The following is a 21,846-nucleotide window of genomic DNA, read 5'->3' on the forward strand; positions in this document are numbered from 1 at the left end:
TCTGTCTTCCCCTCCCCTCTCCATTTCTCTCTGTCCTAACAACAATGACAATAATAATAATTACAATAATAAAAAAACCAACAAGGGCAACAAAAGGGAATAAATATTTTTAAAAATGTAAGTCACATATCGCACCAAAGCAAAAGACTTTGGGGTGGGTGGGTGGGGAAAATACAGGTCTAAGAAGGATGACAGAGGACCTAGTGGGGGTTGTATTGTTATATGGGAAACTGGGGAATGTTATACATGTACAAACTACTGTATTTACTGTTGAATGTGAAACATTAATTCCCCATTAAGAAATTTAAAAAAAAAAAGAAAAAATGTAAGTTACAAATTTATTCTCTTAAAAATGGCAAAAGACTTAAAGTGACAATTAACAAGCTTCTTGATAGCAGTTAAGGATTGACAGACTTAATTTACTTGACCTTGTTTAGAGTTAGTACTTCTTAGTTGAGATGTGATTTAGATATGCCCATGAGCTATTCAGTATCTTGGATGACTTCTTGGAAGGTTTATTCTGGAAAAGTTTTAGTAATTTGAAACATCCCAGCTCTTCCTCAGTTGGTAATCACTGGAGGTTTTTCTTTAGTGTTTGGATCTCGCTGTATCTGCATACCCGCTGCTAGAAGTCTCACCATGCAAGGAAGCTCTCTCAAAGTTCACGTGGACTTAAGAGTAAACTCCCAATAACAACAACAATAATAACTACAACAACAAGGGCAACAAAAGGGAAAATAAATAAATAAAAAATTAAAGAAGATGGCAGCCAGGGAGGTGGCTCAGTGGTAGAGCACAAGACTTGCATGTGTGAGGGAGGTCCTGAGTACAGTCCCTGCTATCACATATACAGACGGGTGCTCCAGTTCTTACATTCTCTCTCCCTAGCTAAATAAGGGGGGGAAAATAATACAAGGAAGTAATTACAGCTTTCTATTATAAATAGGCATTTATAATTTATCATATAAGCCACAGATAGTAATAGGATGATTGGACCATTTCATTTTTTATTTTTATCTGATAGGACAGAGTGAAATTGAGAGAGGGATAGATAGGGAGGGAGAGAGAGAGGGGAACTTGCAGCACTGATTCACTGCTCATGAAGCTTTGCCTTTGCATATGGGGACCAGGGGCTTGAACCTGGGTCCTTGTATTCCTTTGCTACTTGTTATCCCTCTGTTGTATAAAGTGATTATATCCGGTGCCTTAAGGTTATGCTGTGAAACGCTCGAGTGTCTCTAAATTATAAAGATACAGTGTAAAAATGATGTTTACACTATTTGGGATGTTAATGGAATGGATAAAAATGTTTTCAAGCAAATGAAGTAGAATCCATTTTCTGTCCATTGAAGTGATATTTGCTGTATGTGGCTTGACTGCTGGAGTAGAGCGTGTGCAAAGTCACTGAGCCACTTGTGCAGCATAGTGTTGATGAAGGGTTGTGTGAGTATGACACAAAGCGGTGGATAGCAAGGGGCAGGCTCTGCATTTGGCTGAAGGCAGAAACAGGCGGTGATGGGTGACTTCAAAAGCATCAGAAGCTTTAGAGGAGATTGTAGTACTTACTTTTCTAGACCTAGTAAAAACTGCAGCAGATATGCACATGATAGCAGTGAAAGCAGCCACATTTAATTACAATTTTGAGTTTTTCTTGAGAGAAGCACCATTCTTTAGAAAACTGTTCAAAAACACTTGATGTGGAAATGATTCATGAGGTTCTGGGTTTTACAAGTTTGAGCCTGATGTTTCTACTTGTCTCCTTAAAATCACTATATAGGGGAGTCGGGCGGTAGCGCAGTGGGTTAAGCACACATGATCCAAAGCGCAAGGACCTGCATATGATCCTGGCTCAAGCCCACTGGCTCCCCACCTGCAGGGGAGTCGCTTCACAGGTGTTGAAGCAGGTCTGCAGGAGTGTCTATCTTTCTCTCCCCCTTTCTGTCTTCCCCTCCTCTCTCCATTTCTCTCTGTCATATCCAACAATGACGGCATCAGCAGCAATAACAACTACAACAACAATAAAAACAAGGGCAACAAAAGGAAATAATTTTTTAAAAAAAATTTTTAAAAATCACTATAGTGTTCATTGACAGAAATGTTGTCTCAGGGACAGAGCTCTACATCCTAAATCTCTAAAAGTAGTCAAGCAGATTGCTAAGCCTCTAGTTATCTTAAAACAAGCAAACAAAAAAAATAAACTTACTTGCTCATTTATCATCATCTACACAAAGTTCTATGTGTTGACAGTTAATCTGGTGTGACAGTACTTACAAATACTAAAAAATGAGAAAATAGTAGAGGCAGCCTAACCAGAAGACTTTAAAATCTCTTGAATCTATCTGTTAGCTACAAAGAGCATTACCCTGACATTTGTGATGCTGATATCAACTTGGAATCTTATGCTCCCAGGTCAGCTCTTCCTTGCCTGCATTCCACAGTTTCTGTTCCTTCCTCCTCTATGAGGAAAGAGAAGCTATACCACCATTTTTGGTGGGCTCCACTTTGGAGTTGTTTTTTTGAGTCAATCTCGAGGTCTATTAGAGAGTTCCTGCCTTTTGGAACCAAACCCCAAGAAGTTCAGTGATTTATTTCACTTACTAGATAGAGACTTTGGACATGGTGTTTTATCTATTGAGTCAGCCTTGGGCCCTCTGCTGTGGGCTTTTATGGAGAGACAGAGGGAAAGATGCCACAGGACAAACGCTAGCAAACATTGTGGGAGTCACGGTTGCACACATGGTAAAGCAGACTTACCTAGGGGAGGTAGCTTGTTGGCCTTGTTTATTTTTAAAATACTGTGAGAAAGCTGGAGCACACTGCTCACTTTGGCATCAGGTGGTGCTGGGATAAACCTTGGGCCTCAGGCATGCATGTTGCTGCTGCTCTTAGCAGGCTGAGCTAGCGCCCTGGCCCACCAGGTGTTTTAGACAAAGCTTATTTTTCCTGTAATAATCACTTTGGGTGAAGAAGACTAGATTCTATAAGATAATTCTATGATTGTTACAATTTCTTCTAAGAATTTCTGGATACAGTTTCCTGGACATCAGGCCACCATAATGTTCCAGAATTCACTCTTAAATCTGAAAGTGGACAAAAAGGCCTGCGTTCCAGAAACAGCTGACCCAAAAGAGCATTAAAATCGAGCGCTTGGGCTCTTATGCAGTTATTAATGCACACAGCTTTCTTTTTGTCTCAGGAGAATTAGGGTAGTGAGCTAGAGAAAATGTAGAAGCACTAAAGTGGTAGTAACTAGGGCTAAGGGTGTCTGTAAAAGGTCAAATAATGTTTTTGATGTATAATAAATCAGGTAAGAGCAAATGTCCACACTGCCAAATTTATGAAATTCTATGAAGCAACCCCCCCCCCATTTTTCCTAAAAATGGACCCTTACCCCAAAGTGAGACATCACCCAGTGAAACTCCGCAGGACTTTTGAATTAGGTGTGTGATAATTGAGTTTAATCCCCACTCCTCTGAAAGAAAGATAACACAAGACCTGGCCTTTCCCCTCCTTCAGGATTATCACACTTTGGCCCTCTTCTTTCCAGCCTCACTGCTGCCCAAGGAGAAATAAACTCACAGAGTTAATATGCCTTAACTATAATGTTACAAACTATTTATTTGTGGAATTCATAAGTGCAAAATGAGAATAAGTCACTCTTCGGGTTTGTGGAATTCATAAGTGCAAAATGAGAATAAGTCACTCTTCGGGTAGTATGAGAGCAGCAGAACGGAGCCAGGATCACCATGACCTCTGCCCTGTTTCTTTCCTCTTGTTTGAATATATAAGCAGGACTTTATTTTGGGCTTATGACAAACCTGAGGTCGAATTTTAGTTGCTCCTGTTACTGTATAGATAACGTGTAGCAACTTGTGAATTGGCAGTTCAGACAGACAACTCTGCTTTCCTGATTCGTGCCCTCTGGAAACCCTTTCTCAGCATTTTCATCTTTGGTCTCAGTGTTAAGTTTTTCTACAGACTTGGCAGTAACATTTAAAAATGCTGTGATGGTATACAGAAATGTGATTTGGGGGTTTCACTCTTAAAATACTGGCTTGGAATATTTTGGGCAGCAGCTTGTGGGCCTGAGAAAGGAAATATGTTCTGAGCTGTTACCGCAGTCCTCTCCCCGGCTCCCTGTGTATTTTATGTCACCTGCCAGCTCTCACACTGGAAGTCTCCCTCTGAGTAGGCTGGCTTTTAGGAAGTCTCCTCCAAGAAAGGCAGGTCAAGTGACATTTGAGTCGTAGCTGGCCTGGGTGAAGTGTTGAACTTTTCCTCTTGTGAACTTGGAAGGCAGCCTTGTTAGGACCCAATCAGGGTTATATTTAGCTTGAGGTGCTAGTATCTGAATTCTGTGATAGTAAGAATATTGCTTAAAGCAATTTCTGAAGTGTGGAATGTCCTTTTCCCTTTAGACTTCTGAGTGGTGGTGCATGAAAACTGTTACTTCATAGTACACTGCCGCCCTGCGCCCTCCCCTACCCCCCAGTCAGCATAGGAGGAGTTTGTAAAAGAAAGAGGGCACAAAGACTTGCTAACTGGAGTTATGATTTCAAACTTTTATTTAAAAGGTGTTACGGGAGTTGGTCAGAACTATGGTGAGATTCAACCCTGGGGATAATCAGTTTTGCCATTTGTTGAAGTGAGGGTTGGCGGGAGGATCCAGAGTGTCTTCGTGCTCAATACCTATATGCTCACGGCAGGCATTTAGATTGACTTTATTGAATGAATGAATACACAAAGACAGAAATGCTTTAGATTGAGAAATGCTGCCTGTTGGACCCATGGCTGGGTCTTGTATAGCCTGCAGCTAAGAAAAACTTTTTCATTTTTTAAAAAATATTTATTTACTCCCTTTTGTTGCCCTTGTTGTAGTTATGATTGATGTCGTTGTTGTTGGATAGGACAGAGAGAAATGGAGAGAGGAGGGGAAGACAGAAAGGGGGAGAGAAAGACACACCTGCTGACCTGCTTCACCGCTTGTGAAGCGACTCCCCTGCAGGTGGGGAGCCGGGGGCTCGAACCGGGATCCTTACGCTGGTCCTTGTGCTTCGCACCACATGTGCTTAACCCACTGCGCTACTGTCTGACTCCCAGCTTTTTCATTTTTAAAGAATGCTATTCAGATGACAGACTCAAGATGTACTAACTTCACAGAAAGTTTTCTGATCCTGACTTTAAATGAAGAGATGGAAATCCTCCCTGTTCTGTGTTCCTTGTTTTCACCTAAATATAGTTGGTTGCTGGCATTGTGGAGATATCTGTTACCTGTGAAATGGGCAGCATGTTGTCAGACACACAAGGTTAAAAAAAAAAAAATCCGGACTGATTTTGTAAGTCTTCAGGAACTGCTGTGAACATGCCATTGGCCTTTGTGCTATAATGTTCCCAAGAACTAATGCTAGAAGAAAAGGTTGAAAGTTGTCTTTCATGAGTAAACTGAAGTGAGGAGGGAGGATACTAGGAACATCTCAATGAAACCGCTTTTCAGAAGCAAAGCCTTGGGGGCCGGAGCACTTGATCAAATGCACATGTTACAGTGCCCAAGGGACCGGGTTCAAGCCCTTAATCCCCACCCGCATGGGGAAACTTCACAAGTGTTGAAGCAGTGCTACAGGTATCTATCTCTATCCAATAAATCAAGAAAGATAAAAAAATGAGAACTAAGCAAAGCCTTTACCAAACTGTCCCATTTAGTGATTTTTTTTTTTTTTAATCTCAAATTTGTGGAGACCAGGATTAGTAAAACAGGGATAAGTGACTCAAAAGCTGTGAAGTCTGCAGTAGATATTAGCAGTCTCAGCTCTGTTAGACCTTCATTCTGTGTCTGCAGCAATGATAATAGCTTATATTTACAAAGCATTCAAAGTAGGCACTATTTTACAAACGAAGTGTTAAACGAGTAATAGTGGTCAGTTTCTTAATAGGCACAAAAATGCAAGGTGTCCTTATGGTTGGGGTTAACTGTGACTGCCAAAACCTTCATTAACTGATGGCCTTTAAGAACTGATAGGGATGCTGAAAAGTTAGCCCCCTTCATAGTAAAAACCGCCTGCCCCTGGGGGTATGGATCCACCTGCCAATACCCATATTTACCGAAGAAGCAAGCAATTATAGAAGTCAGAACTTCCACCTTCTAATGGAGGGGATGGGATACGGAACTCTGATAGTGGGAAATACGTGGAATTGTACCCTTATTTTTTATTTTATAAGTTAAGAAAAAAAAAACCTGCCTGCCCCGTTATTACTGAGGTAGCCAAGGTTTTGTGATCTACGTGATTTGAATAGTTAATTCTTATTCTCCTTAATTTAACAATGAAATGCTGTTATGTTAGCTAGTGCAGTGGAGTATATCAACTGCATGTTGTCTGGTCTTGAAGAGATGGATCAGATGTTTTGATTAGGGTTGGGAAATGACTGTAGTACTTTTACCAAGTCTCCGAGAACAGCCTACTCTTTAGGTATTCAGATGGGGTTTTTCACTTGAATTTTGTCTTTAATAGACTAATATTTTCTTACAGTTTGCAGTGTTGATGTGGGTATTTACCTATGTTGGTGCCTTGTTCAATGGTCTGACACTACTGATTTTGGGTAAGTATGCGTGGGAAACATTTTAGTAGAGAATATTCTTATATTGCAGGGGGAAAAAATGTCAAAACTAATGCCTAAAGAATCTGCCTAACAATGATAAAGGATGGCTGTATCTGATGGCAGTGACGAGCTCACTGCCTAGCTAAAGAGCGTTGCCAGCTTAGGGGCCTTTGGTGTTCTCAAAACCTTACCAGTCCTCCTTCCTTTTCAGCTTTGATTTCACTCTTCAGTGTTCCTGTTATTTATGAGCGGCATCAGGTAATTTCTAAACTATAGATTCCGTAATACAGGGCTCAGTGTGTGGGACTGTCAATGCCAGTTCCCAAACCTTACAAAGATGAGTTAGATATGGTGGTTTCTTATGCCACCAGTGTCTTGGAAAACAATAGCAATTAGTGCTTTTTCCAGCAGTGGTAGTGTTCTAACCGTTTCTTAAACCTCTTTCAGGCCCAGATAGATCATTATCTAGGACTGGTAAATAAGAATGTTAAAGATGCCATGACTAAGTAAGTATTTTAACATTTGCAACCCCTCCTCCCCCCAAAGATAAGGTACACTAGACTTTGGTAACAGTGTGGTATAGCTGTAGTCAGAGCACCAAATCTGTCAGACTTAGAGTGTGGTACCAGAGTTGCCAAGATTCACTTGTACAGCCTCAGCAATGTATTTAGTAGAAAATGTTTCAAAGGTTGAACACTTTCCTTGGAAGAGTGATGGTACACCATGCACAGAGTATTTTATAGTGAAGCGACTATATACATCACATTACACCTATGGTCAACTGGAAAAGATAATTTACAGTTCAAGGTGTTCCCTAGTTCTTGAAAGGTAGCATTCTTAATTTTAGAATACTGACATTTCCCTTTTTTGTTTCATTTACAGAATCCAAGCAAAAATCCCTGGATTAAAGCGTAAAGCTGAATGAAAAGCCTGAACTGAGTAACCATAGTTGATTTTTAAAGGGGGGGAGGGGTGTTCATTTGATTATGCGGGGGTGGGGCGGATGGAGCCTGGACATTGCAGTTTCACAGATCTTTATTTTTAGTGATGCAGTGTCTGAACTGCCATGTTCACCATCTGAAGTATTGTAAGCTGCTATGTGTGGATCTAAACTGTAATCACATCTGTTTTTCCCATATGAGGCACTGGTAAAGATCTGACAAAGCTGTATCATACTTTGTTGCAGGTAGTCTTGCTGTATTTGGGGACTTAAGATTTAAAAAAAAAATCCTTTTCACAGTTTGTGCACTGTGTCTGGTCTGTGTAGAATGATGCAGTTTTTTTTTTAAATATTTAGATGAGATCATACCAGTAAGGCAGAAAGAGGCTTGCCTTTCTGGTATCTTCTAGGTGTATTGTGAATTTTACTGTTATATTAATTGCCAATATAAGTAAATATAGATATATATATATAATCTATATATAGTGTTTCACAAAGCTTAGACCTTTACCTTTCAGCTGTCCCACACAGTGCTTGATTTCAGAGCATCACTGGCTCTACCTGTGTAGTTTTCCAGCACATAAGCTAGAAATACATTTTTCCAAGCATTACCGTCTGTTCAGCAAGAAATGATGCTCAGCACATACAAACAACTCTTCACCATCGACTCCACAGACTTAATCGTAGTTAATTTTGTCACGATCTCTGGACTGAATCTAATGCTTCCAGAAGTTGTTGTGGACATCAAACGTTATTTCAAGAAATTCTCAAGTGAAGACTTTCACAATTGTGGTTTAAGCTGTACTGAACTAAATCTGTGGAATGCATTGTGAACTGTAAAAGCAAAAAATCAATAAAGCTTATAGACTCAACAGATGCTGGGTATTTTGATTTCAAGTGACTACAGCAGACGTGTGTTTTATCAAAGCAGTGCTCAGCTGTGGTGGTACAGGGGAGTCTGAAGTATCTGTCTCCCCTGCCTTGAAAACAAAAGTTTTGACGATATATTGGAATCACATTTATTGGATACATAGCAAAATGGTTTTAAATATAATGTATTCATACTTTGATCAATAAAAGTAAATTCATGCACCAACATTTTAACATAAAGCCATACCATATAAATGTTTTACAAATAGGATTTCAGAACTTTTGACACACACTCACTATTGCTCTTTAAATATATCGTACATATGGTTATTTCAATGCAAGATGTGATTGGTATGAAAAGTGGGATAATATAGGCAGACATGGTTATCACTCAGTGATCACAGGGTTACGAACCTGGACTGCACAGGGGCTCTAGCTGTGGGCCCAACAACCTATCCATGAGTTAATGTAAGGCATTGATAAAGTGGAATATAAAAGTAGCTTACTGAATGGTCTAACCCATTGAGAATGCTGAAGCACTTCTGTGATGAATGCTCATGTACTTAGTTGAAAATGCTTCATTTTTACCTTTCCTCTGAACTAAGAATGATAACTACAGCTAGCCAATAACTTAAGGTCCTGAATATTACTTCACTGACCAGAAGGACTAATGGCCACATGATGTGGCAGGCCAACGAGTATGTTTGTTATTGGATAGAAACACCTGCAGGTAGGGTACCAGGGGCTTGAGCCTGGGTCCTTGCACACTGTAATGTGTGTGCTTAACCAGCTGTGCCACTGCCTGGCCCTGGCCTGAAGAAAGAAAAAAAAAAATCAATGGTGTCAGCTCACCCTGCAGCTGCTTCAGTTTCTGCAGGTTTGGCACTAGAAGTAATGGAGGCCTGTTCTGCACCTCCTCCCCAATTCCCTTTGCTGCTCACCCTCTGATAGCCGCCATTTTATAAGCCGGTCACTGGTGCTTGTCACTTAGGGAGCCTTGACAGAAACACATGACATGGGCGACAGGCTAAGAGTCCTTAGCCCTCCTTAGTTTGGAAGTTTTAGCACCACATGTAGAAAGTTTATGGGAGGCGAGACAGCAGCCCACACAGCTAGGAACTCTGAAAGGCACTTAATGGATAGGAAAATTCTGCAAATTAAACACTGGAAAAGTAACTTTCTCAACTAGTTCATACATGGCTCATTTGGCTTTTGAAAGCTAAATATGGAGAACAGAGGTTATTTCTTACTACATCTAACTTAAACGGAGTCAACTTATTTCTAAAAAATGGTTCTTTATATATAGAGAGAGAGATAGAGAGTATCTAAAAACATAAGAAAACATCCTATAAAAAGTTAGATGCAAATTAAAAGCTACAGGTAGGTTAGGGTAACTGAGGCTTGAAAATTTGTCCGTGGGCTACATTATCACATTGGGGGTGGTGGTGGTAATGCATTTAGTACATATAGGTTTTTAGTCATTTCAGAACTGACCTTCTTTCTTATCACAGCTGTACCACTTCACTGGCACAGGGAGTTTGTGCGACCATGGCACTAGGGCATCTCGTCACCGCACCGCCTTGCAGTGGCTGGGTGGCAGCAGCAGCAATGGGAACTGTTCTGGCTTTTACAGACATCTCCACACAAACACACTGAAAAAGCAGACCAAATGGTCACTGCGCATGACTGGACATGACAGTTTTGCAGAGGGCTCTAGGGTTAAAGTGCAGGTGCACTGGAGTGAATACAGATCGTGACGTCAAAAAGCACACCCCAGGGAGCTTGCCACCAGTGCAAAGTGTGGAGCTGTTTGCTGCTGTTACACAGAAGGAAAGAGACCACAACACTGAAGCTTCCTTCAGTGTGGCAGGGGCTTGAACCTGGGTCATTCACACTGCGAAGGAGCTACTGCACAGGCCCTGATGCTTTTTTGTTTTGAGGTCGCTTGTTCTGCGTGCCTGTGCCCAGTAAAAGAGCTTTGGGTACTTTACATTCTATCTCGTTACTTTTGAAAAGGTTTTATCAGCTGCACTTGAGAGGATAAGAGCCCTCTCTAATGTCCAGCCCCAGCCAGGGATCACAGTCTGCTCTTTGAACACAAAGGCCTGTGGCCCTGTGTTTTCAAGGTTACTCCCAGGCTTCGTGTGGTACTCTAAAGTCACCTTGTATCTCCCACAGCTCCTGTGGGAGACCCTCCTGTGTCTCTTGCTGCTGGCTTGTTTGAAATCTGGCAGGTGCTATGTTGAGTGCCGTTAACACTCCACTGGGTGCTGCAATTGACTCTTGAGGGCTCTAAGTGCTAGTAGTGGTTAGCTGGCACTGCTGCCATCAGAGCGTGTCCTTTGGAGGGGGCACACTATATACAGTCCATTTTGGATAGGAAGTAGGCTGAAATTCCTACATAGGCCTTACCCACAAATCCAGACTACCAGGAAATAGTCAGGATGCAGCCAGGGCTGAATACAGATCTGCTGGCCATATCAGTCACTGAGAAGCAGAGTGACTTAGAATGACCCATCTTCCAGGACTCCCAGATAGGAGGTCTCAGGTTTGACCCCTGCCATCACAGGCATGTGATGCTCTGGTTCACTCTGCCATTAATAAGGTGGATTTTTTGTTTTGTTTTTGTTTGTTTTTTAAACTTAAAAGAATGACCTCAGGAGTCTAGGTAGTGGTGGACCTGGTTAAGTGCACTTAGTACTAAGCACAAGGATCTGGGTTTGTGACCCCACTCCCCACCTGTAAGGCTGTTGCTTCATAAGTGGTGAAGTAATTATCCATCTTTCTCCCTTGCTATCTCCCTCTCCTCTCTCAATTTCTCTGTCTTATCCAAAAAAATGGTCGCAGGAGCAGTGGATTCGCACCAAGCCCCAGCAATAACCCTGGAGGCAAAAAAAAAAAAGTGACCTCATTCTCCACATTTGCTCTTGGAAGGGAAAAATAATGTCTTGTAAATAAATGCTAGAGAGGCTGTTGTCACCTCTGGTGTGGTCTGCAGGGGCTCTTCTCAGAACCCAGAGTCACAAGCAGCCCCACACAGGAGTCAGCTCTGCAGGCTTAGACTCCTGTTAGTAATGGCTTCTTGGAAAAGTCATGATGCATTTTTTGCATTAAAAACTATAACTTGTGATGACCCAATAGAAGTAGCCCTTAAGGCATCACCCCCTCACCCAATTTCTTATGTAAAAAGGAACCAACACTTTTCCTGCATATTTCTTAGGGGCCCCATACTGCCGTGAAGCCTCTTGGATGTAGATTAACTGCCCATTTTAAGTACTCTGGTGACCAATTGGAAGCTATCGCATGCCCCAATTGGCTTCTCTGCAGTCCCAGGCCTCTGAAGATAGGCCTGGAAATGACCAGAGACTAAATAACTGATTCTTGGAAAGCTTTTGTCCTCATGGGAACATGGGGTTTTGTTTTCTTCCCCAATCAATTCCTCCACATGTCCCTGAGGAGGGGGTGGGGTGGGGGTGGGGCGCAGGGCAGTGGGATCACATGGGTCAGGTTAGTACCTGCAGTCGTCTCCTCCAGTGCTGACCACGTACTTGTCATCGTGAGAGAAACGGATGTTTGTTACGTGAGCTGAGTGACCGAAGTAGCGTTTATGCTTGGCCTATGAGCAAAAGTGAACAGGGATAGCTGAAGGACCTCCTAGCTCCATTGTCAGACCACGACTACTCCCAGGACTCTAATCCCCCTCATCTTAAAACCATCTTCCATTCATGGGAGTCCCTCTGTTGACCTCTCTGCTAGGTGGCCATTTGCTGGGCTTCCTATCTCATTCTTGCCCTGTTTGTGCCCATCCCGCCCCTTCTCTGCACCTGACTGCACTTCTCTGGTAGGTGTCACTAAACCTTACAGCTCCGAAACAAATTCCTTTTGTTCTAGATGATAGTCTAGATGGGGCCCATGGGCTGCAGAAGAGCAGAGCCTAGGCACACAGTGGGGAAGTTACTCTGGGCAAGACTCACAAATTTTTCTGCGCATGGGAAGTCAAAGAGCTTCACCAGCCCAAAGTCGTCTCCTGTGACAATGTTCAGGCCAGCATGGGTCACACATGCACAGTTCACATCTGCCTTGTCTGCATTCCGTGGCCAGATGCCGATGACTTCATCTCCCAGAATGCTGTTCCAACAGGAAGAGGTGTCAGGAAGAGACTAGCAGGGGTTTCCTGCAGGCATTCTCTCTGGGGCTGGGAAGGAGTAAGGATCAGTGTGCACGACCCACTGTAGACGTTGGTATCTACAGTCTAGAGGTGACTTTACAAAAGGCTTGGAGTAACCTGTAACACATAGGGCCCTGGGCCTCTGGGATCACAGGAGTGTACTGTGGTCCTTGGCCGGGGCTGGACACTACAGTGGTTCTCCTTAAATGTATATGGCTCTCCAGGCATGAAAACATCTATCCACCCACCCTCTCTGGACACTATCCCCAACTGTGACTGTTCTTTGCCCCACTTCCAATATGTCTCAGAAGAACACCTCCCACCATCTTTGATTCTCTCCCTCTCCCCTATAGTTGTGAAGTTCCTTCAAGTCATAGGCTGATGGGAATGGTCTTTGAATTGCTTAAGAGTTAGTTCTAGTGGTCCGGGAGGTGACACAGTGGATAAAGCATCGGACTCTCAAGCATGAGGTCCTGAGTTCAATCCCCGGCAGCACATGTACCAGAGTAATGTCTGGTTCTTTCTCTCTCCTATCTTCTTGAAAAATAAATAAGAACTTTAAAAAAAAAAAAAGTTCTAATGGGCAAGGGGCTGGAGGCCTCCACTCATTCCTCATAGGACACTTTGGTTGGTTCAACTTAATATAGCTGGGAAATGGTTGCCCTTTGAACTTTCTGGACAGGGTTGAGGACTTGGAGGATGGACCACACTGCCCAGACCAGGGAGCCGAGCTGGCCTAAATGATGTTCTTCCCACCTGCCCCCAGAAAAGATCCACACAGACATGGGGCAGGTCCACACAGACATGGGGCAGCCATGCCTGTGCCCCTCCGTCACCTTGTCCAGGAGGCCCAGGTGATCTTCTCAATGGCCGCGGCGTCAGTAATCTGTTTCCCCACAGGGACCTCATGCACCTGGCGTTTGTAGGCTCCAGTTGACACCTGCCAGTGGAAAGGAGTCACCGTCAACTTTCTGCCCACTCCAAAGCCACTTCCTGACCCTACCCCACAGTGTGCAGCACAATTAGGACTGTCCCAGCCCATACTCAACTCCAGGCTAAAAAGCCTGTGGCCTGTCCACAGCGGTGCTCATGTGAGACAGCATCTTTCCAGCCTTTTCCTGGTGGTGGCATCAGTAGCATCTGGAAACTGGTTGGGAATGCACAGTGCTGGGCACTGGAGGCCTTGCACATGAGGCTGTGGGTGTGTGTCGGGGGGAGGTGGGTGGGGGCTGGGTCTGTCTAAACAGCCTTCAGGTGATGCTGATGATTGCTCACATGAGAGAAGCCCAAGGGGAAAAGATTCCTGAAGCTTCTTCACTGGACTCTTCTAGGGGAAGCAGTCTTTTCCAGACAATGGCTGTTTCCTAGGGCTCCAGATACCTCCCCCTGCCCACACATACACGCAAAACCCTCACCACCCACTGCACCCAGGTCTTCACTGTTCAGACAGGCTCAGATCTTTTCCACCTCCCAGTGCCAGCTGACTCCCACACACCCAGCAGCCCTTCGCTGGAGTCTCTTGCAAACAGGAAGTGGATCTAAATTCAGAGTCTGTTCATTGCTCCTACTGTCCCCTGTACTTTTCCTTTGTAGCAGAATCACACAACCTGTAGTTCCCTGTGTGTCCTGGGATTCTGTGTCTAGTGCTTCTGCTTTAAAGGGCAAGGTCCGGGAGTCGGGCGGTAGCGCAGTGGGTAAGCGCACGTGGCACAAAGCGCAAGGACTGGAGCAAGGATCCCGGTTCGAGCCCCCGGCTCCCCACCTGCAGAGGAGTCACTTCACAGGCAGTGAAGCAGGTCTGCAGGTGTCTTTCTGACTCTTTTCCTTTCTATCTCCCCCTTCTCTCTCAATTTCTCTCTGTTTCTATCCAAAAAAAAAAAAATTAATAAAGGGCAAAGTCCCAGAGAGCAAGGCCAGGCACATGCGCACACACACACCCCAGAAGCCAGCATCATGTCTGGTTCAGTAGCTCACTGATGAGTCAATGAATGTGTCTAATCTCCTTTCTGAGTGACTGCACATGCACCGTGTCTGTGCCAAGAGGTGCAGAAACTGTTGCCATGTTTCCAGCTAAGGTTACGTGTGCCTCTTGCTACCTGCCCACTTGCCCCTCTCTGGGGGGAAGGGCCCAGCGACTGTTTCTTACTCAAGACCCACTGGAACCCAGGGCCCGTGTATAGAAAGACACACTACTCAGGAGAATTTGAAACAGGAGTGAGAAAGTACCTGAAGCAACATGGTGGCAGCTGAGAGACAGCCTGCCCAATAAAGTGTGGGAACCCTGGTTCAACCCCCCCTGGACACCACCTCGGAAAGCTTCACAGCAGTGGAGCAGTGTGGCGGGTGTCTCTCTTCTCTTCCCAACTCCCCCATCTAAAAATAAAGGCGGTCAGGTGGTGGTGCACCCAGTTGAGCGCACATATTACCGTGTGCAAGGACGTGGGGGAGAGCCCCACACCCCGCCGGCATGGGGAAACTTCTGTTTCCAGTGGCCTATGTCAATTTCTATCTATCTTATGGAATATAAAAATAAAGGCAAAAGGGGGGGGAAGGCCACTGGGAGCAGTAGATTCATCATGCAGGTACCACTCTGGTGGCCAAAACAAGAAAAAAAGAAAAAGAAAGAAAAGGGGAGCAGAAAAACCTGCACACACTGAGGGGAAGGTAGAGGAGGGAAGAGTCAAGATGCCCAGAGCTTGTGCCCTCTGCCGACTGGACTGAAGGAAAACTCGACTCCTTTCACTCCTTTGCTTCAGTCTTAAATTCCCAAAGCCTCTGTTTCCTCACTACAGAATAAGCAAAAGGCAGCATCAGTGCTCCCAAGGGTCCCTGTGATGGCTAACTCTGCACACTGGCTGAAACACAACAAGCACTCTTAAGTGAGGGGCCTTGGCGGGTGCTGCTGTGGCTTGAGGTCTCTTTCCAGAAAGCAGTAAGCTCGCCTCTTACCTGGATGTATTTGCCGTCTGCGGAGAAGTCCATCTGGACGACGAAGCTGGGGATGTCTTTGCAGTAGCCAATGCGGTTTAGGCTGGTGCCCTGAGTGAGATCGTAGAAGTCAACTGTGTGTTCAGATGAGCCGATGGCCAAGAATCTACTGTCTGGGCTGATTCTAGGAGAAGCAGAGACCAGGAGAGAGGTTCATGACAAAGGGGGGAGGTTGGGGTCCAGTCAGACAGGGGCCCAGGGAGGCAACTGTTGGACAGGCCACCCACACTCAAGGGCAGTGACTCACATGTGACTAGTTTCTCCTACACTGACTTCTCTGGATCAAATCCCACAAAAGATTCACACTTGTTTTTGTTTTTTTTTTTTGCGTGTGACTCCTCCCTCTATTTTTTAAAAATTTCTTTACTGGGGGGATTAATGCTTTACAGTTGACAGTAAATACAACAGTTTGTACATACATAACATTTCTCAGTTTCCCACATAACAATACAACCCCCACTAGGTCCTCTGTCAGCCTTTTCCAGGACCTGTAATTTTTTTTTCCCTTGATGTTGCTGGGGGCCTCTTAAATGAGTGATTTTTTAAATTTTTTTAAAATTGGGGGCCTTAAATGAGTGATTTCTTTTTTAAAAATTCTTTTTTTAAAATATTTATTTATTCCCTTTTGTTGCCTTTGTTGTTGGATAGGACAGAGAGAAACAGAGAAAGGAGGGGAAGACAGAAGGGGGGGAGAGAAAGATAAACACCTGCAGACCTGCTTCACTGCCTGTGAAGTGACTCCCTTGCAGATGAGGAGCCATATATGAGTGATTTCATCTCTCAGCATGCCTACTTTTTCAGAGAGACAAAGACAGAGAGCAACTGCAGTACCAAAACTCCACTGATGTCATGGTACTCCCATGTGGTGTGCCACAGGCTCAAACCTGGGCCTAGTGCATGGCAGGGTAGGCACTCTACCAGGTGAGCTATCTCTGACCATGAGAAGAAAGCGTGTGTAACTTTCTGTAGAATGACACTGCACGAGAAGTTTTCACTATGTTCTATAGAAGCTAAGAAAGACAAGTCCAAGAATGAATGGGTGGAAGGGTCTCCTTTTTAAAAAATATTTATTTACTCATTCCCTTTTATTACCCTTGTTGTAGTTGTTATTGATGTTGTCATTGTTGGATAGGACAGAGAGAAATGGAGAGAGGAGGGGAAGACAAAGAAGGGGACTGAAAGACACCTGCAGACCTGCTTCACCGCTTGTGAAGCGACTCCCCTGCAGGTGGGGAGGCTGGGACTCAAACCGGGATCTTTACACCAGTCCTTGCGCTTTGCGCCACCTGCGCTTAACCCACTTCACTACCGCCCGACTCCCTGGAAGGGTCTCCTTTCAAAGCTGGCTCAGTGAGAAGATGCTCTCACAGATGAACTTTTCTTTTCCTTTGTAACACCACCACCACCAGAGACTTGGTGCCTAAGTGGCGGATCAACTGTTCCCAGGGGCTATTTTTTTTCTTTTTTCCTTTTTTATTTGATAAAAGAGAAAGAGGGAAAGGGAAGATAAAAAGGGAGCCAGAAAGACACTTGTATCCCAGCTTCATCGCTTATGAAACTTCCCTTCTGCAGGTGGGGACCAGGGAGTTGAACCTGACATCCTTGCAAATGTTAATGGGGGGTGGAGAGCAGGCAGTGGAGCACCCAGTTAAGCACATATAGTACTAAGCACAAGGATCCTGGTTCAAGCCCCTGGCTCCCCACCTGCAGGGGGACACTTCACAAGCACTTGAAGTAGGTCTGCAGGTATCTCTCTCCTTCTCTCTCACTATCTCCCCCTCCTCTCTCAATTTCTCTCTGTCCTAGCCAATAAAATGGAACAAAACAAAACAAAACAAAAAACGGCTGCCAGGAGCAGTGGATTTGTAGTGCAGGAACTGAGTTTTTCTTTATCTTGTAGACTTATAATTTTATTCGGGGTAGTGGGGCCATCAGGACACCACTTCAGCATATGCTACAATAGGATTTGGGATCGATCTGTCCAGCACCACAACTGCAGTTTTCATTCCAGCCAGGCCCTTTCTGGAATGTGGAGAAGGAAACTGCCTCCCCCCTTCTCCTTTCTGCCAGACCGCCTGTAAAGTACCTGATGTCTTGGATGGCGGACTTCCGGTCTCGTTTTTTCCCCCATATCTTCAGGCTGTTCACCAACAGGATGACAAACTCTCCATTCTTCATGCCGATGGCCACCATCTCCCCATCAGGGCTGTAGGCTGCACACCTGGCTGCGTGGCCCAGGCTCACCTTGTTCAGCAGCTTCTGCAGGGATACAGAGGGGCGGCCTGAGTCCTTGGTGTTCAGCCTGGCTGCCAGGGCAAGCAGCTCTGGCCCAATCAAGCGGCCTCACTGACAGGTGTAGGTCTCCCAGCCACTTCCTCCTTTCCCTCACTGACCCCTGAGTGGTCCATGAAAGCAGTATACTCTGTCTCAGGCAAGTTAGGGAAAAAATGTGTTTCAGGGCAAGGAAGGGCTGGTGATGCCTTCTATAAATGGCTTGCTGGTACATATTTCAGGCTTGGCAAAAGGATGGTCCCTGTCACAATCTGAACCCACACAATTATAGCAAAAAAAAAAAAAAAAAGACACCAGTGATCTAGGCAATTAGTCCATGAAAACAGGCAGTGGGCCAGAGTTGACCTTCAGGCTGTGGACTGATGACCTCGTCTGGAGAAGAGAGCTTGAGCTTCACCATCTGCTCACAATTTTAAATCCTAATCCTGTCACTATGTAGGTGCACTGAGGTGACTGACTGTCCCCTTTTCACCTCTGGGAAAGAGCTGGTATGAGCACTGATCTGGCAAGGTTGCCGTAAGATTAAAGGCAGCGGATAGGGAGCACCTCATGTCGGTATTTAATGAGTAATAGCTGCTGTTAATCACAAACATGACTGTGAAAACTAAAAAGCATAGTAGCCATATTTAGGCTTTTGCAAAACCTCAATCCTTTGACCTGACACTAAAAATCTGACTGAAACCTCAACTCACCACTCTGAAATGAGACCACGTATTTTAATTACTAGGACTGGTAGTGGTTTTATAAACAGAGAATGCTTGGTAACAACTTCCACACACTATCAGGCTAGTTCACATTTTTATGTCAGATTCATTTTGAAGTTTTTTTTTTTCTAAATTCTGTGAGAAACTGTGTGTGTGTGTGTGTGTGTGTGTGTGTGTGTGTAATGTTCCATTTGGCAACATTTTAAATCTTTTCAGTCTTCCCACTGCAGGAGTATTTTTTTAAAAAAATTATTTATTTATTCCCTTTTGTTGCCCTTGTTTTACTGTTGTAGTTCTTCTTCTTGTTGTTACTGATGTCATTGTTGGATAGGACAGAGAGAAACGGAGAGAGGAGGGGAAGACAGAGGGGGAGAGAAAGACAGACACCTGCAGACCTGCTTCGCCGCCTGTGAAGCGATTCCGCTACAGGTGGGGAGCGGGAGGCTTGAACCTGGATCCTTCCACCGGTCCTTGTGCTTTGTGCCACCTGTACTTAACCCGCTGTGCCACCACCCGACTCCCTGCAGGAGTATTTTCTTTGAGGTTTTGCGGGTTCTCTCAAGAGAAATTATTCTAAATTAGATCACTCTTATACTTACAGATTTACAGATAAACGTAAAGCTAAAAGATGCACATTCCAGGTCTGAGTAAGTGCAATGTCTTTCATCAGTAAATGTCTGAACTTAACTTGCCAACAGCTGTTTTTTTCTTTTTTTTTTTTTCCCCCCCACCTGGGTTGTTGCTGGGGCTTGGTGTCAGCATTCCCTCCCAGAGAGAGAGAGAAAAGAGAAAAATGGACTTTCTAGCTTTCTTCCACCCTAAGATCTCTAATCTCATCTGCCCTGTTCCTACTTTTTGGTTCCTATTCACTAATCATTTTGTCTCACTTTATGTCCTTCCACCTTCCAGACACCAAGTTCTACAACTTGCTACTATGAGTCCATCCTGACTTCTCTGGGCAGACGACCTCACCAGTGTGTCTTAGAAACTCACCTCTCCAGAGCTCTACCCCTCTAGGGAAAGACAGAAACAGGCTGGGGGTATGGATAAACCTGCCAATGTCAAGTCCAGCAGAGAAGCAATTACAGAAGACAGAACTTCTACCTTCTGCACCCCAAAACCAACTTTGATTCATACTCCCAGTGGGAGAGAAGTGAGGAAGAGGATAAGAGGGCTCTGAACTCCAGTTCCATCAGGTCCCAGAGAGAGAGAGGATGAAAAGGGGAGGGTCATCTGGATGTAGTAATAGGGTTTTATGTGGCTTGGAGGGGAAAAAAGAACTGGACATGGAAGAAAAGGGGGGCAACTGTGTACAAATGTAGACAGATAGCTGTAGAGATGGTGGTTAACCCATGTCTGCAACCTTAGGAGAACCACGGTGGACTGCAATGGAGGAATCAAGGATTCAGAACTCTAGTGGTGGGAACAGTGTGGAATTGTGTCCCTGTTGATATATAATTTTGTAAATTGATATTGAGTCACTAATAAAGAAAAAGAGAAAGAGAAAGGAAGAGAACACATTTTTCTTTTTGCTAGAAGACCGGGTGAAAAGCTAAGACACCTGCAGCAGTGCTCTACTGCTTGTGAAATTATCTGCTGCAGGTGGGGACTAGGAGCTTCAATCCACATTCTCCCACGTGATAGCACATGCGTTCTACCACTGTCTGGCCCTTTGTTGCTATCACCTAACACTTCCCTACCTCCCAGCTGGGACCTGCTGCTGGCCAGCCTCCTCCTCCTGCTCCCTTGGTTCTCCAAGTGTGAGGCCCACTTGTGAGCATCTGAGCCAGGCTGGGGCCCCTCACCTTGTCAGCCAGATCCCAAATCCGGGCTGTGCCGTCATTGCTGGCAGAGATAAAGATATCCTTTGACGGGTGTGTGGCCAGACCCCAGATCTCCCCTTCCATATGGCCGTCAATCAGAATGTTGGAAGCAGCATTCTTCTCACCAACTTCAATGATCTCTCCATCTTTGGTTCCCACTAAAATTTTCCCCTGTTGCAATTCAAAACACTGTGAGAAAAAGGAGCCCATGCCCTATGACCCCAACTCATGTGAAGTGCTTCGAGTATCAAATGTTCACGGACAAAGTCGAATAGTAACAGTCGGAGGCTGGTAGGAAGGGGAGAGGGGCACTACCACTTATTTGGGCAGAGTTTTAGTGGACATAGAGTCATATTATCATCCTGCCACAATCTTAAAAAAAAAATTAAGATTGAGACAGAGAGGTAGAGAGTTAAAGAGACCTAAAGCGACCATAGCACCAAAACTTCCTTCAGTGCAGTGGGGGCTGGGCTCAAACCTGGGCCAAGCACATAGGAAACCAGTCCACTATCCAAATGAGATATTGCACCAGCCCTACTATTATTTCAAAGAACACTGTAGCCCCAGAGGTGGCCCAGAAGGTCAAGTTGGTTGACAGTCTGATCTGTGAGCATCTCATATGCCAGATGTTTTGGTTCTCTCCCTCTCTCACTGATGGTAAAAATAAAAAAATAAAATAAATAAAAAGAAAGCACTGGTAGAGCAACTTGAAACACCGTGTGTGTGTACTGCCACTAAATGAGTAAAGGCAGAGCGGTATTTTGCTTTAATGACTTAAATAGCCAGCCCTTCAGCAACCTCCCGGAATCCCTCTCTCCACCCAGCACCTGGGTGAGAGCTTCAGTGTGACGGCTCCATCCGCAGCAATCACTGCAGCTGCAAGATACTAGGGAGGACAGCCCACTTGAGCGCTTGGGCAGCTCAGCTCCCTCTGGACAATTCTTACACAGAATGAAAATTCATTACTGGATGACTTCCAGGTTCTGAACTACTTCTGCCTTCATTTCCTGTGTACCTAACTGCCCTTCCAGATGAGTGCCATCTTTCAAAAAACAAAATTTATTTTAAAAAATTCCAGTTTCGGGGGTCAGGCAGTAGCGCAGTGGGTTAAGTACACGTGGCACAAAGCGCAAGGACCGGCATAAGGATTAAAGTTTGAGCCCCTGGCTCTCCACCTACAGGGGTGTAGCCTCACAGGCGGTGAAGCAGGTCTGCAGGTGTCTATCTTTCTCTCCCCCTCTGTCTTCCCCTTCTCTCTCCATTCCTCTCTGTCCTATCCAACAGCGATGACATCAGTAACAACAATAACTATAACAATAAAACAACAAGGGCAACAAAAGGGAATAAATATTTTTTAAAAATTCCAGTTTCAAATTATGGGAACTCCAAGTATGGTTTTCTTTTCTTTTTTCTTTCTTTTCTTCTCACTCTCTTTCTCTCTTTTTGTTCAGTAGTCTTTCTGGCTCA

The 21,846-nt window shown here is 44.5% G+C and overlaps 2 protein-coding genes across 5 annotated transcripts in view; one reads left to right on the forward strand and one right to left on the reverse strand.

Moving 5' to 3' along the window:
• The window catches only part of RTN4 (reticulon 4), a 65,480-nt gene extending 57,456 nt beyond the window's left edge, over nt 1-8,024 (forward strand). For 2 of the 4 annotated variants that reach the window (XM_060187641.1, XM_060187642.1), the window contains 4 exons: nt 6,525-6,594; nt 6,806-6,852; nt 7,042-7,100; nt 7,477-7,769. In XM_060187641.1, coding sequence (XP_060043624.1) covers nt 6,525-6,594; nt 6,806-6,852; nt 7,042-7,100; nt 7,477-7,519 — 219 coding nt within the window. In that variant the 3' untranslated portion in view covers nt 7,520-7,769. Of the gene's footprint in view, nt 1-6,524; nt 6,595-6,805; nt 6,853-7,041; nt 7,101-7,476 lie in introns of all 4 variants that reach the window. The other 2 variants (XM_060187643.1, XM_007517652.3) reach the window with 1 other exon arrangement.
• Nucleotides 8,025-8,539: 515 nt separating this feature from the next.
• The window catches only part of EML6 (EMAP like 6), a 352,660-nt gene continuing 339,353 nt past the window's right edge, over nt 8,540-21,846 (reverse strand). The window contains exons 36-42 of the mRNA XM_060187640.1: nt 20,362-20,550; nt 17,647-17,819; nt 15,522-15,684; nt 13,409-13,512; nt 12,379-12,532; nt 11,920-12,020; nt 8,540-10,056 (exon numbers count right to left, since the gene is read on the reverse strand). Of these exons, the coding sequence (XP_060043623.1) occupies nt 10,032-10,056; nt 11,920-12,020; nt 12,379-12,532; nt 13,409-13,512; nt 15,522-15,684; nt 17,647-17,819; nt 20,362-20,550 (909 nt within the window). The 3' untranslated portion in view covers nt 8,540-10,031. The remainder of the gene's footprint in view (nt 10,057-11,919; nt 12,021-12,378; nt 12,533-13,408; nt 13,513-15,521; nt 15,685-17,646; nt 17,820-20,361; nt 20,551-21,846) is intronic.

The sequence above is a fragment of the Erinaceus europaeus genome, chromosome 3 (assembly GCF_950295315.1).
Source record: "Erinaceus europaeus chromosome 3, mEriEur2.1, whole genome shotgun sequence".
Taxonomy (NCBI): domain Eukaryota; kingdom Metazoa; phylum Chordata; class Mammalia; order Eulipotyphla; family Erinaceidae; genus Erinaceus; species Erinaceus europaeus.